We start from the raw sequence: 15,118 nt of genomic DNA, 5'->3' as shown, positions 1-15,118 counted from the left end.
TTATCGTCTAAGGAATGAGTGTTACACCGAGGCCTGTACTCGGAAGCGGGATCGATTTGGAGGTGGAGTGTCCGTCATGCTCTGGGGTGGTGTGTCACAGCATCATCGGACTGAGTTTTTTGTCATTGCAGGCAGTCTCAATGCTGTGCGTTACAGGGAAGACATGCTCCCCCCTTATGTGGTACCCTTCCTGCAGGCTCATCCTGACATGACCCTCCAGCATGACAATGCCACCAGCCATACTGCTCGTTCTGTGCGTGATTTCCTGTAAGACAGGAATGCCAGTGTTCTGCCATGGCCAGCGAAGAGCCCGGATCTCAATCCCACGTCTGGGACCTGTTGGATCGGAGGGTGAGGGCTAGGGCCATTCCCCCAGAAATGTCCGGAAACTTGCAGGTGCCTAGATGGAAGAGTGGGGTAACATCTCACAGCAAGAACTGGTCAATCTGGTGCAATCCATGAGGAGGAGATGCACTGCAATACTTAATGCAGCTGGAATGTATTTCAATTAACAGGTGTGCCTTCTTAAAAGTTCATTTGTGGAATTTTATTCCTTCTAAATGCGTTTGAGCCAATCAGTTGTGTTGTGACAAGGTAGGAGAAGATATCCCTATTTGGTAAAAGACCAAGTCCATATTATGGCAAAAACAGCTCAAATAAGCAAAGATAAACAAAAGTCCATCATTACTTTAAGACATGAAGGTCAGTCAATACGTAACATTTCAAGAACTTTGAAAGTTTCAAATGAAGTCGCAAAAACAATCAAACGCCATGATGACACTGGCTTTCATAGGGACCACCACAGGGATGAAAGACCCAGTTACCTCTGCTGCAGAGGATACGTTCATTAGAGTTACCAGCCTCAGAAATTGGAGCCCAAATACATGCTTCACAGAGTTCAACTAACAGACACATCTCAACATCAACTGTTCAGAGGAGACTGTGTCAGGCAGTCATGGTCAAATTGCTGCAAAGAAACCACTACTAAAGGACACTAATAAGAAGAAGAGACTTGCTTGGGCCAAGAAACTCAAACAATGGACATTAGACCGGTGAACATTTGTCCTTTGGTCTAAAGTCCAAATTGGAGATTTTTGGTTCCAACCGCCTATGTCTTTGTGAGACGCGGTGTGGGTGAACAGATGATCTCTTCATGTGTGGCTCCCACAATAAAGCATGGAGGAGGAGGTGTTATGGTGTGGGGGTGCTTTGCTGGTGACACTGTCTGTGATTTATTTAGAATTCAAAGCACACTTAACCAGCATGGCTACCACAGCATTCTGCAGCGACACAGCATCCCATCTGGTTTGGGCTTAGTGGGACTATCATTTGTTTTTCAACAGGACAATGACCCAACACACCTCCAGGCTGCATAAAGGCTATTTTACCAAGAATGAGAGTGATGGAGTGCTGCATCAGATGACCTGGCCTCCACAATACCCTGACCTTAACCAAATTGAGATGGTTTGGGATGAGTCGGACCGCAGAGTGAAGGAAAAGCAGCCAACAAGGGCTCAGCATATGTGGGAACTCCTTCAAGACTGTTGGAAAAGCATTCCAGGTGAAACTGGTTGAGAGAATGCCAAGCGTGTGCAAAGCTGCCATCAAGACAAAGGGTGGCTACTTTGAAGAATCTCAAATCTCAAATATATTTAGATTTGTTTAACACTTTTTTGTTTACTACATGATTCCATATGTGTTATTTCATAGTTTTGATGTCTTCACTACTGTTCTACAATGTAGAAAAATGTAAAATAAAGAAAAACCCTTGAATGAGTAGGTGTTCTAAAACTTTGGACTGGTAATGTACATTCAGGAGTGTTGTGTATTCATTTGTAGCAGGCAGATTTTTCTGTCTCACTGTTCAAGTGCCCCTTCAGAGACTGGTTACCTGCCTGCCGAGGCCAAGTGTCAAGCAGATCCTACGGCAGTACACACCTGCTCGTAATTCCACAGGCCAGGAGTCCTTGGCCTGTAAATAAGAATTTATTCTGAAATAACTTGCCTAGTTAAATAAATAAATCAAATAAAAATGTGCATAGGTAGGGAATAGGCAACTTTTGTTTATATCTCTCAGTCATGAACTCCTGGGCTGCAGAATTGAGAGCAGATGTGTACTGTGGCAGAATTTGCTTGACACTTGTCCTCGGCAGGCAGGTAACCAGTCTCTGAAGGGGAACTTGATCAGTGAGACAGAAAAGTCTGCCTGCTGCAAGCTCTCAAAGTTTCACATCAGAATTAGACGTTCATCCATGTTTCTCAAACGTCACATTTCGACATGGATGGAAGTCAAATACTGACTTGTATCACAGGTGACCTGCCTGAAAAGTCAAGGCAAAGTTTCTCTCTTCATTAAGTGAGGGCAATGATAGTGAAGTTAGAGCATTGTTGTATCCAGGACATTCCATGCCGAGGATGATTCAGCAAGCACGCTTCTGGATGCGCTCAAATTGGTCAGAAAGTTCTTGAGTTAAATGGGCCCAATAATGGACTTAAAGCCTAACCTTACTCCTTACATGATCTGTTTAGAGAAAAATTGGCTCTGGCAACCAAAACGGCCAAATACTCCATCTAAATGTGAATTGATTCTCAATTGCGGTACGGTTCTAAAAAACATAAAGCCCTCTATTTTCATATCACATCAAAACAATAAAAAAAAGCTAAATATACTGTACACTGTTTTAATCTGTTTAAACAGTTGCAGCCAACAGTATTTTTCAGTGACAACACGGTTGTGGCGTCCGTCTTCCGTTTACACACAGTTGTTCGGAGACGCAAATAGCTAATTAGCACAGGTACTCCTCTGTCCTTTGTCTGTTTTCTGTGAACAAGCGCTGTAACATGGAAGTGTGGCTGTGTGGGAACCCTATAAAGGTGTGTCGTAATTCAACTTTAAAAAAAAACTATTTCTCTCTGATAGAAAAGATACTTTCCTTATGTTTCCAAAACCGTACCACAAGCGATACGTTTTAACGTTCGGAAAACAAGTGTCGGGCTCTTAACAAAACTCCCCCGGTCCGAAGATACTATCGCCAATAGCCGCTAATAGGTAGTTAGTGTCTATGAATGGGTTAGAGTTAAGTGGATCTGAAAATATAAAACCTTTCAAATGGGAATTCTAATGGGTGTATCATGGATAAGGCATATCTGTGACTTTGCTACACATGATTTTAGATCTGTTATGTAAGTAGGCTACATATACTAGGTTGCATAAGACTGAGAATTTTTTTAAACATTTATTTTACTAGGCAAGTCAGTTAAGAACAAATTATTATTTTCAATGACGGCCTAGGAACAGTGGGCTAACTGCCTGTTCAGGGGCAGAATGACAGATTTGTAACTTGTCAGCTCAGGGATATGAACTTGCAACTTTTCAGTTACTAGTTCAACACTCTAACCACTAGGCTACCCTGTGGTATCTTAGGCCTATTCATGTTTTTTATATACATAAAATCCATAAAAAATATATATAAATGTCCAAATGTAATTGTCGTGGGGAACAAACACATTTGGTTTAATATCTCTAGATTTCTCATTTGAAATAAAAACGTAGGCTTTCTGAAAACACCAGTTTCTGCTGATTGCACTTTTAAGACGGTCCCTTAGCCGCAAACGCGTAATATTCACCCATTGAAACCAACATAAAGTCACTTTTTGAAACCGAGTTGATTAAATAAACGGTTTACATTGTTCTCTATCGTCATCTTATTCTAGATGTATCACTCTAATCATCATAAAACCTTCCGTTGAAGAGACCGAATCCGAATATCTAAACTGAATTCAAACATATGGTGGTAATTGGATGGAGTGATGTCTATGGAAGTTTTCTCAATCATCCAGAATCGTTCTACAACCAGTAAATTATACATTTATAATTTAGGATTTCTAATCTGCAGTTGCAAATTAGATTGTTATACAGTTAGCCGAATTTTAAAAAATAAAGAATTCAACCAGAGCCATTCAGATGTAGCTCAGTATACACGCATAGTTATTGACTGATAATGTATAACATTATGGCTCGATTACTGGATTTACAAAAAATAATCTTCCATACAATCTTGAAGACACAGTGGAAGTTTATACGCATTTATTTACGTAGATTGCTACATTATTCAGGCCGATGCACAAGTGGGAACTATATTGTTTCTTCATAAACTATGCGGAACCTATTTACTGGGACACGTGGCTCCGTGGATTAGGTAAAAGTGTCCTAGCTTGCTGTGTTGTTAAATATTACATTTGTAATCCAAAATGTACGATCATTGATTCATTTATGAATAATTGTAATCATTTTCGAACGCAGATATATATTTTACATTATAGACGCAGTATTGAACCATTATGTTGCAACAAGCTGCGTGCAGAGGTGTTGTTGGCAATGAACTAGTTTCCTAGCGAGACGGCTCGCAGCTACACAATGTATTTAGCAAGATAGCTGTTTTAGCTAGCTAAGGTTATCCTCTACATTTCTATTCGAAATCCGTTCTTATTGGTTAGATAATCAATTTTATGAGCCCGTAGCTAATAAACTGATCAGTTATGAGACTATGGAGCCGATTTAAACTCAACGCCAAGATTTACGATGGAGTTATTTTTAAAAAACTACTGATTTCAGCACCCAAAAAAGGGTCCAGTTACACACGACATTGTTCTGTGTAATTGCGTGCTATTCGCTGGATGCTGAAATCAGTCGTTTTTGATAAAAACTTCAAGTTGTGACGTAGGATCACTAGTCCGCCCACATCTTAAATCGTCGAGTTTTGTTGGATAAAGGAAACCTAGTCGGCAATAATATGTAGGCCTAACTAATAGCTTAGTAGGTTCCCCCATAGATAGCAGCTACCTATCTTGAAACGGAAGTTACAAAAATAGAATATCAACCTTAAAGACAACCCTTACTTCACTTGGTCGACGCTAGCTCAAATATAATGACAGCTAGCGTGCAGTTGACCAGGGTTTCCCTAACTATGCACGTTTTGGTTTTTGCCCTAGTACTACACAACTGGTTAAAATAATCAACGCTTGACGACGAGTTAGTTATTTGAATCAGCTGTGTAGTACTAGGGCAAAAACCAAAATGTCCACCCAGGGGGCCCTAGGACCGAGTTTGGGAAACCATACAGTAAATGGCTACACTACACATTTCTTGAGTCGACCACTAGAGGGAGGCGTAGCCTCATAAATTATACATAGGTGATAACCAATGACTGTTACGAACTGTGGTAACAGACTTGATCATAGGACCCCCTGGGTGGACAGTTTGTTTTTTTGCCCGAGTGCTACACAGCTGATTCAAATAACTAACTCATCGTCAAGCTTTGATTATTTGAACCAGCTGTGTAGTGCTCGGGCAAAAACCAAAACATGCACTGAGTTTGAGAAACCCAGGTCTACTCTATGTACTCTAATTGTTAATCTTATGTCTAAATTTCTCCATTAAGCACACTGTTCTGAATTATTTTATTATCTATCCAACAGATGATTTCTTGACTTGGTGTCTGGTCTACTTTGAGTTGAGGCAAGTAAAGTAAGTTCTCAATGTCTCTATTTTGATGGATCCAAAACGCATCAGTTTGATGAACTTTAAAAGGGAAATCTGCAGTTGTTACATTTTTTTGACTCATCATTTAATGACATGTACCCATTAATTCTTGAAGAATATAACTTATAAATGCCTCGTGCTTCGTTCAACTGTCTTAACCCATCAGAATCCAGCAGCATACCACCCTGCATTCCACTGCTACCTTGCCTCTAAAGCTAAGCAGGGTTGGTCCTGGTCAGTCCATGGATGGAGACCAGATGCTGCTGGAAGTGGTGTTGGAAGGCCAGTAGGCACTCTTTCCTCTGGTCTAAAATCAAATATTCCCATGCCCCAGGGCAGTGACGGGGGACATTGCCCTGTGTAGGGTGCCGTCTTTTGGGTGCGACGTTAAATGGGTTTCCTGACTCTGCGGTCAGTAAAGATCCCATGGCACTTATTGTAAGAATAGGGGTGTTAACTGCAGTGTCCTGGCTAAATTCCCAATCTGATTATCATGGCCACCTAATCATTGCTAGCTTCCAATTGGGTCATTCATCTCCCCTGTAACTATTCCCCAGGTAGTTTCTGTAAATTGGAATGTGTTCTCAGTCAACTTACCTGGTAAAATAAAGAACCTGAAATATAACCAGGTTTGTAAATGCAAACAAACACCATATAGCCTCAACATGTTTAAAGCTATAATTTTGACATCATGGATGTCAGTGCAACCATAGCTCGGTCTATGAATTTGAGTGGTTGCATTTCTCCAGCCCCAGCCCTCAGCTTTTTGCTGAAACGGGCCTGGAATGCTTTTATCATTTAAACTGCTGATTTCCCCTCTAACAACTCTGCTCTTACAGATATATAACGTGTTTTTCTGTTAGTCTATTGTGGATGCTACTGTTTGAGCTCAGGTTTGTGCATGTACCTTTTTCAAGGTGTGAGATGGCAGTGCCAGCGGCCGGGGGTGTCGACCTCAGTCGGAAATTTGTGTCAGAGACCGAGATCGAGGAGAAAAGGAAGCAAAGACAGGAAGAATGGGAAAAAGTTAGGCAGCCAGAGGACCCAGAGAGTAAGCCATCTGCCACTCCACTCTACCTCCCAGAATGTACACAGACACAAGCAATATCTTTCATCATGCCTGTACACATGTCTCCTCTAAGCATCTGCATAGCTTTGGTTTCTGTGTGATTGTGCTGTCTCCCTGACACAGAGGCTCCCGAGGAAGAGTATGATGGGCGTTCACTGTTTGAGCGGCTACAGGAGCAGAAGGACAAGAAGCAAGAGGAATACGATGAGCAGTTTAAATTCAGTAAGGGTCCCGCTCATTTATTTTAGTCCCTCTCCACTTTCCCTGCAACAGACCCTATCACATTCTGGGACTTCACATTGGATATCTCAGATTAAACTCTTGCATCAATGGAATGGATAGTCAGACTCTGGACCTGTTGAGTACAAAGTATTTCTTACTCTGGAAGTGTGTACATTTTAAAATTATGAACCTGTTTGTGTGAACAGATGGAACTATGTAATGTATCAGAAGAGGAGCAGGAGGAGATTATGACCTTGTCTTGGGAATGAGGGTAGCCTTCTGCCTGGCATGGCAGCTTTTCTGTTTCTCTGTTGACCAGCCTACTATTAGCAGTCACCCTGGTGGCCATATGTGTCTTGTAAAGCTATACGCTCTTTCAGCAAGGATATTTAAGGAAAATAGATAACGTGGTGTTTTGTGTATGTAATAACCCTTCTCCAACTCCCATGGCCTTAAGTTGAAATGATCAGATAGTATTATTGTATTGGTACTACAGTACTTATACATGTTTTCCATGGAAATTGTCTTCTCACCGCAGAGAACATGGTCAAAGGCCTGGATGAGGATGAGTCTCACTTCTTGGATGAGGTCTCCAGGCAACAGAGCCTGGTGGAGAAGCAACGCAGAGACGAGGAGCTGCATGAACTAAAAGAATACAGAATATCCTTTCAGTTTCGGCTGTATACTCCCTCCCCATAATTCTAAGCTTCTCTCTTTAACACACACACACATACACACAGAGAGCAAAAACACGGTGTATCCATTTTCATGTCATTTTATTGCCGTTTTTTTTTCTGTCAGTACGGCAACATTTAGTAGACATGAGTCACACAAATAATGGATCTATGTGTCAGAGCCGAATGTGAGAGCCAACTACTCTCATACTCCCTGTGTTTCTCGCTCTTTTTCTCTGTCACAATATTTTGGTGGGGTTGAGTTATTTGCTCTCTTGACAGTAGATTAGGCACGTCTTACCCCTTTACTACCACTCTCATCTGATGGACAGGAAGAGGCAGTCAGTCTACAGGCTTTAGGTCAGTACCAGAGCATGCAAGCGGAGTTGAGTGGTTGGAAATCCTGCTCACCGCTTCGGCACTCCACGTCCTTTCCAACCTCGCCACTAAAAACTGCTCTGCGCTCACAGAAAATAAACTGCTGCTCCAAATTCACTCCATTCATTAAAATCACAATTTAACCAGCCATCTATTGTTGTGACTACTTGGACCGACCATTTGGTTTTGATGTATTGAAACCAAACCATATGATTTGAGTAAACATGAAAAGGTGAATGTAAGAAGTGTACATCCATTTAAAAAAGGCTTCATGTCATATTAAACTGCATATAAACACTAAATAGGTCAGGAGCCAGACAGTGCCAAAGAAGTAACGAAAAGGAATGATTTAGTCTATATTATTTCAAGGCTGTAGCCTACAAAGAAATTCACATTTAAAAATGTATTTAATCATTATAGTCTATCAACGGTGCATATAGGCTGTGCCTTACTTAGAATTACATTTAAATTTAGTGCCCTTGAATACATTTTTAGAAACACAAGTTTGGCCAGTCTGTAACTTCATGTGATGGTGCCTGGAGAGCCGGCCAGCAGAATATATTCTCCACACTTACAGAGCCACTGGGGATGCCAAACACCCTTTTGGCCACTCTTGCCAGGCTGAGCAGAGAGAGTTGTTTATGCATATTTTTCTGTAGGTAGGCCTAAAGGTTTTTAGGCAAAATAACCCAATCAAAATGGAAAGCTCCTTGAACGTGGGAATATGCCCGGCCTATTCGGCCAAATCAATTATAGCCTATTGTATAGCTAATAGAACAAAAATTAACGAAACATTTAAAAGATCAGGTTTTTAGTTTATAAATAATTTGCTACAATGACACACTTATCTACCCACCACATTCAATTATTTTCGTATGTGCACGTAAGTACAACCATCATGCTTTAGGGATACGTGTCTTTTCAGATTCCACAATGATTGTTTAGTTGTGGACACTAGATCACCACACTCCCTCTCTTGCTCTTGGTCCTCATCTTTGTAAGTCACCTTGATTTTCCACCTGTGTGTTTTATCAGTTTCTTTATTAAAATATTTAGCGACGGCATGCCCTGAGCTTGTGAAGTGAGTGCTACTGGAGCGAAATTGGAGCAGGCGAGAAGGCCGACGCTCCAGCCTTTTGGAATTTCGCTCCACGCTACAGTAAAATTGGGCTCGCTCCGCTCACGTACTCTGGTCACAACGAGTGCTCTTCCACCTTGTTAGTGCTCCTACTCTCAAACATGACATACTGTACAGGCTCAAACACAGAGAACCACATTCTACATGCCGAGAAACCATTAGATCAAAAAATGTATGGGTAAGATTACAGTTTAAAGGTGCGTAGACGGTGACAGGCAGGTAATTAGTGATAACTTGATTTGGCATATAATCATGATAACCTCACAGTTGGTAGAGCATGGCGCTTGTATCGCCAGGGTAGATTCCCGGGACCACCCATACGTAGAATGTATGCACACATGACTGTAAGTCGCTTTGGATAAAAGCGTCTGCTAAATGGCATATATTATTATTATATTATAAGAGATGATTAGCCATTCCTGGTCTGACACTGTTCCTTGCCGACCTTTCCAACCCGAACGTTAATGGTTTGATCCTCAGCACGAACACTTTTACCACGCAATTTTATTAATGAGAAAAGCATGATCTCTTTTCTCTTAACATGTAGTGGTTTTAATTGATCTATTTTAAAGTGTGCTGTATGCTTTGTATGTCCACTTAACTGATATGAACGTATGTTAATGAATGCAATGCTGCTCTCACGCCACATATCTCTGCACTGCTCAGAGCCACGGTCCTGTGGTGATTCATTCTAAATTCAGCCATAGTTTATAAAGTGACTGACTTGATAGCCTGCATTTCTCTTAATCTTTCTCAATCAGGCTGTCATGTACAATCATGATGCATGGAGCAAGATCAGACAATAATGCTATTGTGTAAGGGAGAAGATAAATGTTCCCTCTTTCCATTGACGACCAGGTTTGTCTGCAGATGGAAGAGGATGCATTGTCATGGCAACCACATCCTACTGAGGGCTGGCTTTTACGCTGATGGGTGACAGTTTGAAGTGCTTACTGCAGAGAACCATCAACCAGATTCTCTTGTAATATTTTGATTTAGCCTAGTTACGCTAGTTTTCGCACCTTGTCACAGGGTTGTTTTTAACTTCAAAGTGTGTCACTTTTTCAGGGCGTTGGTGGAGGCCCACAGACTAGTAAGTGGAAAGAACAGGCTGGATTTATGAGGACACACCTGGACTGTGGCTAGATGAACCCCGAATGCCATTCGAGTGTGTACCACTTATTTTCCTGTATTCACGCAGTCAAACATTGTTGGAAAATCTATTCTGACAGTCAGTGCTAGCCCAGTGGGCAATTCCCTGCTCAGAAGTGATTGTGAGATGTGAATTAATTGTGAGTCACCTGGTTGCCCCATCACTCCTATCAGCAGTTAATTATCACATCTAGGATCTGCACGTCTGAGTTATTTTCCATTTCCTCTCCTTAACTCCTGGATCTCACAGTGCTCTGAAAAAACTGGCATCTAGTGAGAGTCGGAAGGAGCCCGAGAGGAGGGCGGGTCCTAAACCAGCAGAGGTCAAGACCAGTCACCTGTCCCAGGCACACCTGTTGGCTGGGGCGTTCAAGCGACGCAGGTGAGGCCAGTGGCCACAGTACTTTTAGACCTAGGTCACAGTTTTCAAATAATCTGGATATAGTGTTGGAGGATTTAACACAATTATAGGGGAGTGGTGGAGTTGGTTGAGAGTGGGGGAAAAAGTGAATTAATCTGCATGTCTCTAGTCTTTCTGTTGACTCCTTTCTCCTGCAGCTCTTCACAGTCCTCAGACAATAGCAAGAAACAGAAGGTTGAGGAGTCTGCAGCAGGGAATGGGGGCCAGACAGGTGGGCTGAGACCTTCTTATAGTGTAGCAGCTGCTCGTCATTTCACAATTGAGTGCTCTTATAACATAGAAGAGTATATCTCACACGTATGACTTCACCGACATCGGTAAGTGTGACTGGCAGTGTGTTGTGCTCTCAGAGCAGGAGGCGGGCAGAGGTGTGGTTGAGCAGGGCTCCACAGTAAAGACCGGTGTTCTCCACCTTCCATCGGCCGCCGTGTGTGTGGGCATCCTGCCGGGCATGGGAGCCTACTCCGGCAGCAGCGACTCGGAGTCCAGCAGCGACAGCGAAGGTAGCGTGGACAGAAGCATCTTTCCCATAAATCAAATCAAATTTTATTTGTCACATACACATGGTTAGCAGATGTTAATGCGAGTGTAGCGAAATGCTTGTGCTTCTAGTTCCGACAATGCAGTGATAACCAACAAGTAATCTAACTAACAATTCCAAAACTACTGTCTTATACACAGTGTAAGGGGATAAGGAACATGTACATAAGGATATATGAATGAGTGATGGTACAGAGCAGCATACAGTAGATGGTATCGAGTACAGTATATACATATGAGATGAGTGTGTAGACAAAGTAAACAAAGTGACATAGTTAAAGTGGCTAGTGATACATGTGTTACATAAGGATGCAGTCGATGATGTAGAGTACAGTATATACATATGCATATGAGATTAATAATGTAGGGTAAGTAACATTATATAAGGTAGCATTGTTTAAAGTGGCTAGTGATATATTTATATCATTTCCCATCAATTCCCATTATTAAAATGGCTGGAGTTGGGTCAGTGTCAATGACAGTGTGTTGGCAGCAGCCACTCAGTGTTAGTGGTGGCTGTTTAACAGTCTGATGGCCTTGAGATAGAAGCTGTTTTTCAGTCTCTCGGTCCCAGCTTTGATGCACCTGTACTGACCTCGCCTTCTGGATGATAGCGGGGTGAACAGGCAGTGGTTCGGGTGGTTGATGTCCTTGATGATCTTTATGGCCTTCCTGTAACAACGGGTGGTGTAGGTGTCCTGGAGGGCAGGTAGTTTGCCCCCGGTGATGCGTTGTGCAGTCCTCACTACCCTCTGGAGAGCCTTACGGTTGAGGGCGGAGCAGTTGCCGTACCAGGCGGTGATACAGCCCGCCAGGATGCTCTCGATTGTGCATCTGTAGAAGTTTGTGAGTGCTTTTGGTGACAAGCCGAATTTCTTCAGCCTCCTGAGGTTGAATAGGCGCTGCTGCGCTTCTTCACGACGCTGTCAGTGTGAGTGGACCAATTCAGTTTGTCTGTGATGTGTATGCCGAGGAACTTAAAACTAGCTACCCTCTCCACTACTGTTCCATCGATGTGGATAGGGGGTGTTCCCTCTGCTGTTTCCTGAAGTCCACAATCATCTCCTTAGTTTTGTTGACGTTGAGTGTGAGGTTATTTTCCTGACACCACACTCCGAGGGCCCTCACCTCCTCCCTGTAGGCCGTCTCGTCGTTGTTGGTAATCAAGCCTACCACTGTTGTGTCGTCCGCAAACTTGATGATTGAGTTGGAGGCGTGCGTGGCCACGCAGTCGTGGGTGAACAGGGAGTACAGGAGAGGGCTCAGAACGCACCCTTGTGGGGCCCCCGTGTTGAGGATCAGCGGGAGGAGATGTTGTTGCCTACCCTCACCACCTGGGGCGGCCCGTCAGGAAGTCCAGTACCCAGTTGCACAGGGCGGGGTCGAGACCCAGGGTCTCGAGCTTGATGACGAGCTTGGAGGGTACTATGGTGTTGAATGCCGAGCTGTAGTCGATGAACAGCATTCTCACATAGGTATTCCTCTTGTCCAGGTGGGTTAGGGCAGTGTGCAGTGTGGTTGAGATTGCATCGTCTGTGGACCTATTTGGGCGGTAAGCAAATTGGAGTGGGTCTAGGGTGTCAGGTAGGGTGGAGGTGATATGGTCCTTGACTAGTCTCTCAAAGCACTTCATGATGACGGAAGTGAGTGCTACGGGGCGGTAGTCGTTTAGCTCAGTTACCTTAGCTTTCTTGGGAACAGGAACAATGGTGGCCCTCTTGAAGCATGTGGGAACAGCAGACTGGTATAGGGACATAGAGTCTGCAGATAGACACACACCAATATGCAGACACACTCATACGCTTACACACACACACACTCATTCACACAGACAGGCTGCCGACACCATTGCTTTCACAGCTGTATGAGTTACTGTTATTCTAAGTCATTAGCAGCGTTTCCATCAAGTTTTTTCCAGCCCAGAGTGGTATAGTTTAGGATTTCTTCATAATCACTAAATATGAATTAAAACCTGTTAAATTAACTTCAATGGCATTGTGATTTTGGTATTGTGGATTCAAACATGACACCTCCCCCTTCCTCCCAATATGACATCTCACACAGTTTAAATCCCTGGCAGCCTAACCTGATGACATCCCCCTGTGGCTGCAGCTCTGCTATTGGCCAAGGAAACAGTGACTGACAGCTGTGGATCAAGGACAAGACTGCTAGACTGTCACGTCACATTCATACCTTACCTTAGACAACATCAAGAAAGCGAGCCAGAGCTTAGTCTCACACGCAATGTATGTGGAAATGCTTTTCCTTTGAGTTTTTTTTGTTTATGTGTCAGTGCGAATAATGCTGGATTTTAATGGATTTCTTTCTCTCCATGAAAATGTGGGTTTCATCATGGGATGATCAAGGCTTGGGTAGAAGAAAATAAAACGTTTTTCTGTTTTCTTTGTTTATTTGGTGTAAAGAGTCAGCCTGGTCTCCTAGACTAGATGTAACATAGTAAACTAAAATCTGCGACACTCAAATGAGTATATGTTATATTTGATGTGGTTAAATAAGACAAACTAAAGGAGGGTGGATGAGTGGGTGTATAATGTGAATGTCTAGCAACCCAAAGGTTGCCTGTTCGAATCTCATCACGGACAACTTGAGCATTTGAGGTAATTTACAACTACTTTTTTTCTAATTCCTAACCTTAACCCCTACCCTAGCTGATGTTAGCCACCTAGCTAACATTAACCACATCAAATTGAAATTTGTAACATTGTACAAATTGCAATTCGAAACCTATCACAGATTGTAATTCGTAACATATCATACGAGATGGATGATGGATATCCACAAATGAATACATACCTAACATACTAATTTGAGTGTCCCGGATGTTTGTTTACTATGTTACGTCTACCCCTGAGTACAGGTTGAAAGAGTTGGTGTATGTGAGTGCATGAATGAAGATAACTGGAACGAAATACAGTTTGAGTAAATTGGAATTGACTTCTGTGTCTGTTTGTACTCATTCACTTGTAACCGATTAGTTGTGACAAATGAAAAATAAGTGGTGCTAAGAAATCTAAGTGTAGGGCTATATTTCTCAGGGCACTCTGAAAGAAGCCTTGTTTGTACAGCATTCACATTCAATTTGATAAAGTTGAAATGAATTTAATCTGGCACATCCAGGGTTAAATTTATACTGATTGTTCCAAACTTTCTAACATTTTCGGCTCTGGGTTTTCTGGTGAAGCAGAGGTTGAGTTCCTGCCTGACTACATTGCAGATGCATGCCAGATCTTACAATTGCATGGATAGGTACAGTATGTTATATCTGCTAACCAGGCACGCAACTATTTGGAGCATTCAACGTTGTAGTTGACTTTAAAGTCGAGACAGGTCACGTTCCCCTGCTCAGACTTGCATGCATCAACCAATGGTTGCGCGCCACATCTTCGACTGCTGTTGGGCACCAGAGTGCATAACATATAGGGCGTGTTTCTGTACTTAGACATTTCTGACGCCTGACAGATCTTACAACGCCTGGACATGTATTATAAGTATTAGCTAATGGTGCTGGGAACTCTGAAAAAAACAAGGTCAAATCATGAAGTCAGTAATCTTCAGTTTGGAAACCCGGAGCTCTAGAAAGATGCCTGAGTTTCCGAGTTGGATGACTGTTGTTTTTTTTCCCCCATTTCCAAGTCTTGAACACATTGAAGTCGGAAGTCAGAGAGTTCCCAGTTATTTTGAATCTGCCATAACCACATATGTTATAGAACTTTGTCAGTCGATGACACAGTTGTTATGACAGGCAACCATTGGTTGTTGCGTCACCTTAGCTGTGGAGCCCCCCTATGATGTGGTTAGCTGATACAAAAATCCCTAACCCCTGGGCAGAGGGAACGTGCCCTGACTTTTACAAATCACCTGGCCAGGTTTTAGACTAGAGCATCAAAATTGTGATGAATCATGGGAAAATTGTGACTGACGGACTGATCTACAAATAACACTGAGTAGCTATAATGCAGGT

General features: G+C 42.6%; 1 protein-coding gene across 4 annotated transcripts; it reads left to right on the top strand.

The window, feature by feature from the left end:
* Window positions 1-4,112: 4,112 nt before the first annotated feature.
* Window positions 4,113-13,538, top strand: psme3ip1 (proteasome activator subunit 3 interacting protein 1). 4 transcript variants are annotated; one of them, XR_006839195.1, is made up of 9 exons: window positions 4,113-4,199; window positions 5,479-5,518; window positions 6,460-6,593; window positions 6,735-6,833; window positions 7,372-7,493; window positions 10,424-10,557; window positions 10,734-10,807; window positions 10,952-11,099; window positions 13,217-13,538. XR_006839195.1 is itself a non-coding variant. In XM_046352175.1 (9 exons), exons 1-9 carry the CDS (start codon window positions 4,121-4,123, stop codon window positions 13,219-13,221), a joined length of 840 nt encoding a protein of 279 aa, XP_046208131.1. In that variant the 5' UTR covers window positions 4,113-4,120; the 3' UTR covers window positions 13,222-13,538. The 4 variants fall into 4 exon arrangements, 3 of the variants coding, with proteins under 3 accessions (XP_046208131.1, XP_046208142.1, XP_046208152.1); XM_046352175.1 differs by having other exon boundaries at window positions 10,947-11,099; XM_046352186.1 differs by having other exon boundaries at window positions 10,947-11,099; window positions 13,201-13,538.
* Window positions 13,539-15,118: the final 1,580 nt, after the last annotated feature.

This window comes from Oncorhynchus gorbuscha, linkage group LG01 (assembly GCF_021184085.1).
Source record: "Oncorhynchus gorbuscha isolate QuinsamMale2020 ecotype Even-year linkage group LG01, OgorEven_v1.0, whole genome shotgun sequence".
NCBI classification, from domain to species: Eukaryota; Metazoa; Chordata; class Actinopteri; order Salmoniformes; family Salmonidae; genus Oncorhynchus; species Oncorhynchus gorbuscha.
This window is presented reverse-complemented; position numbering and strand designations above follow the sequence as displayed.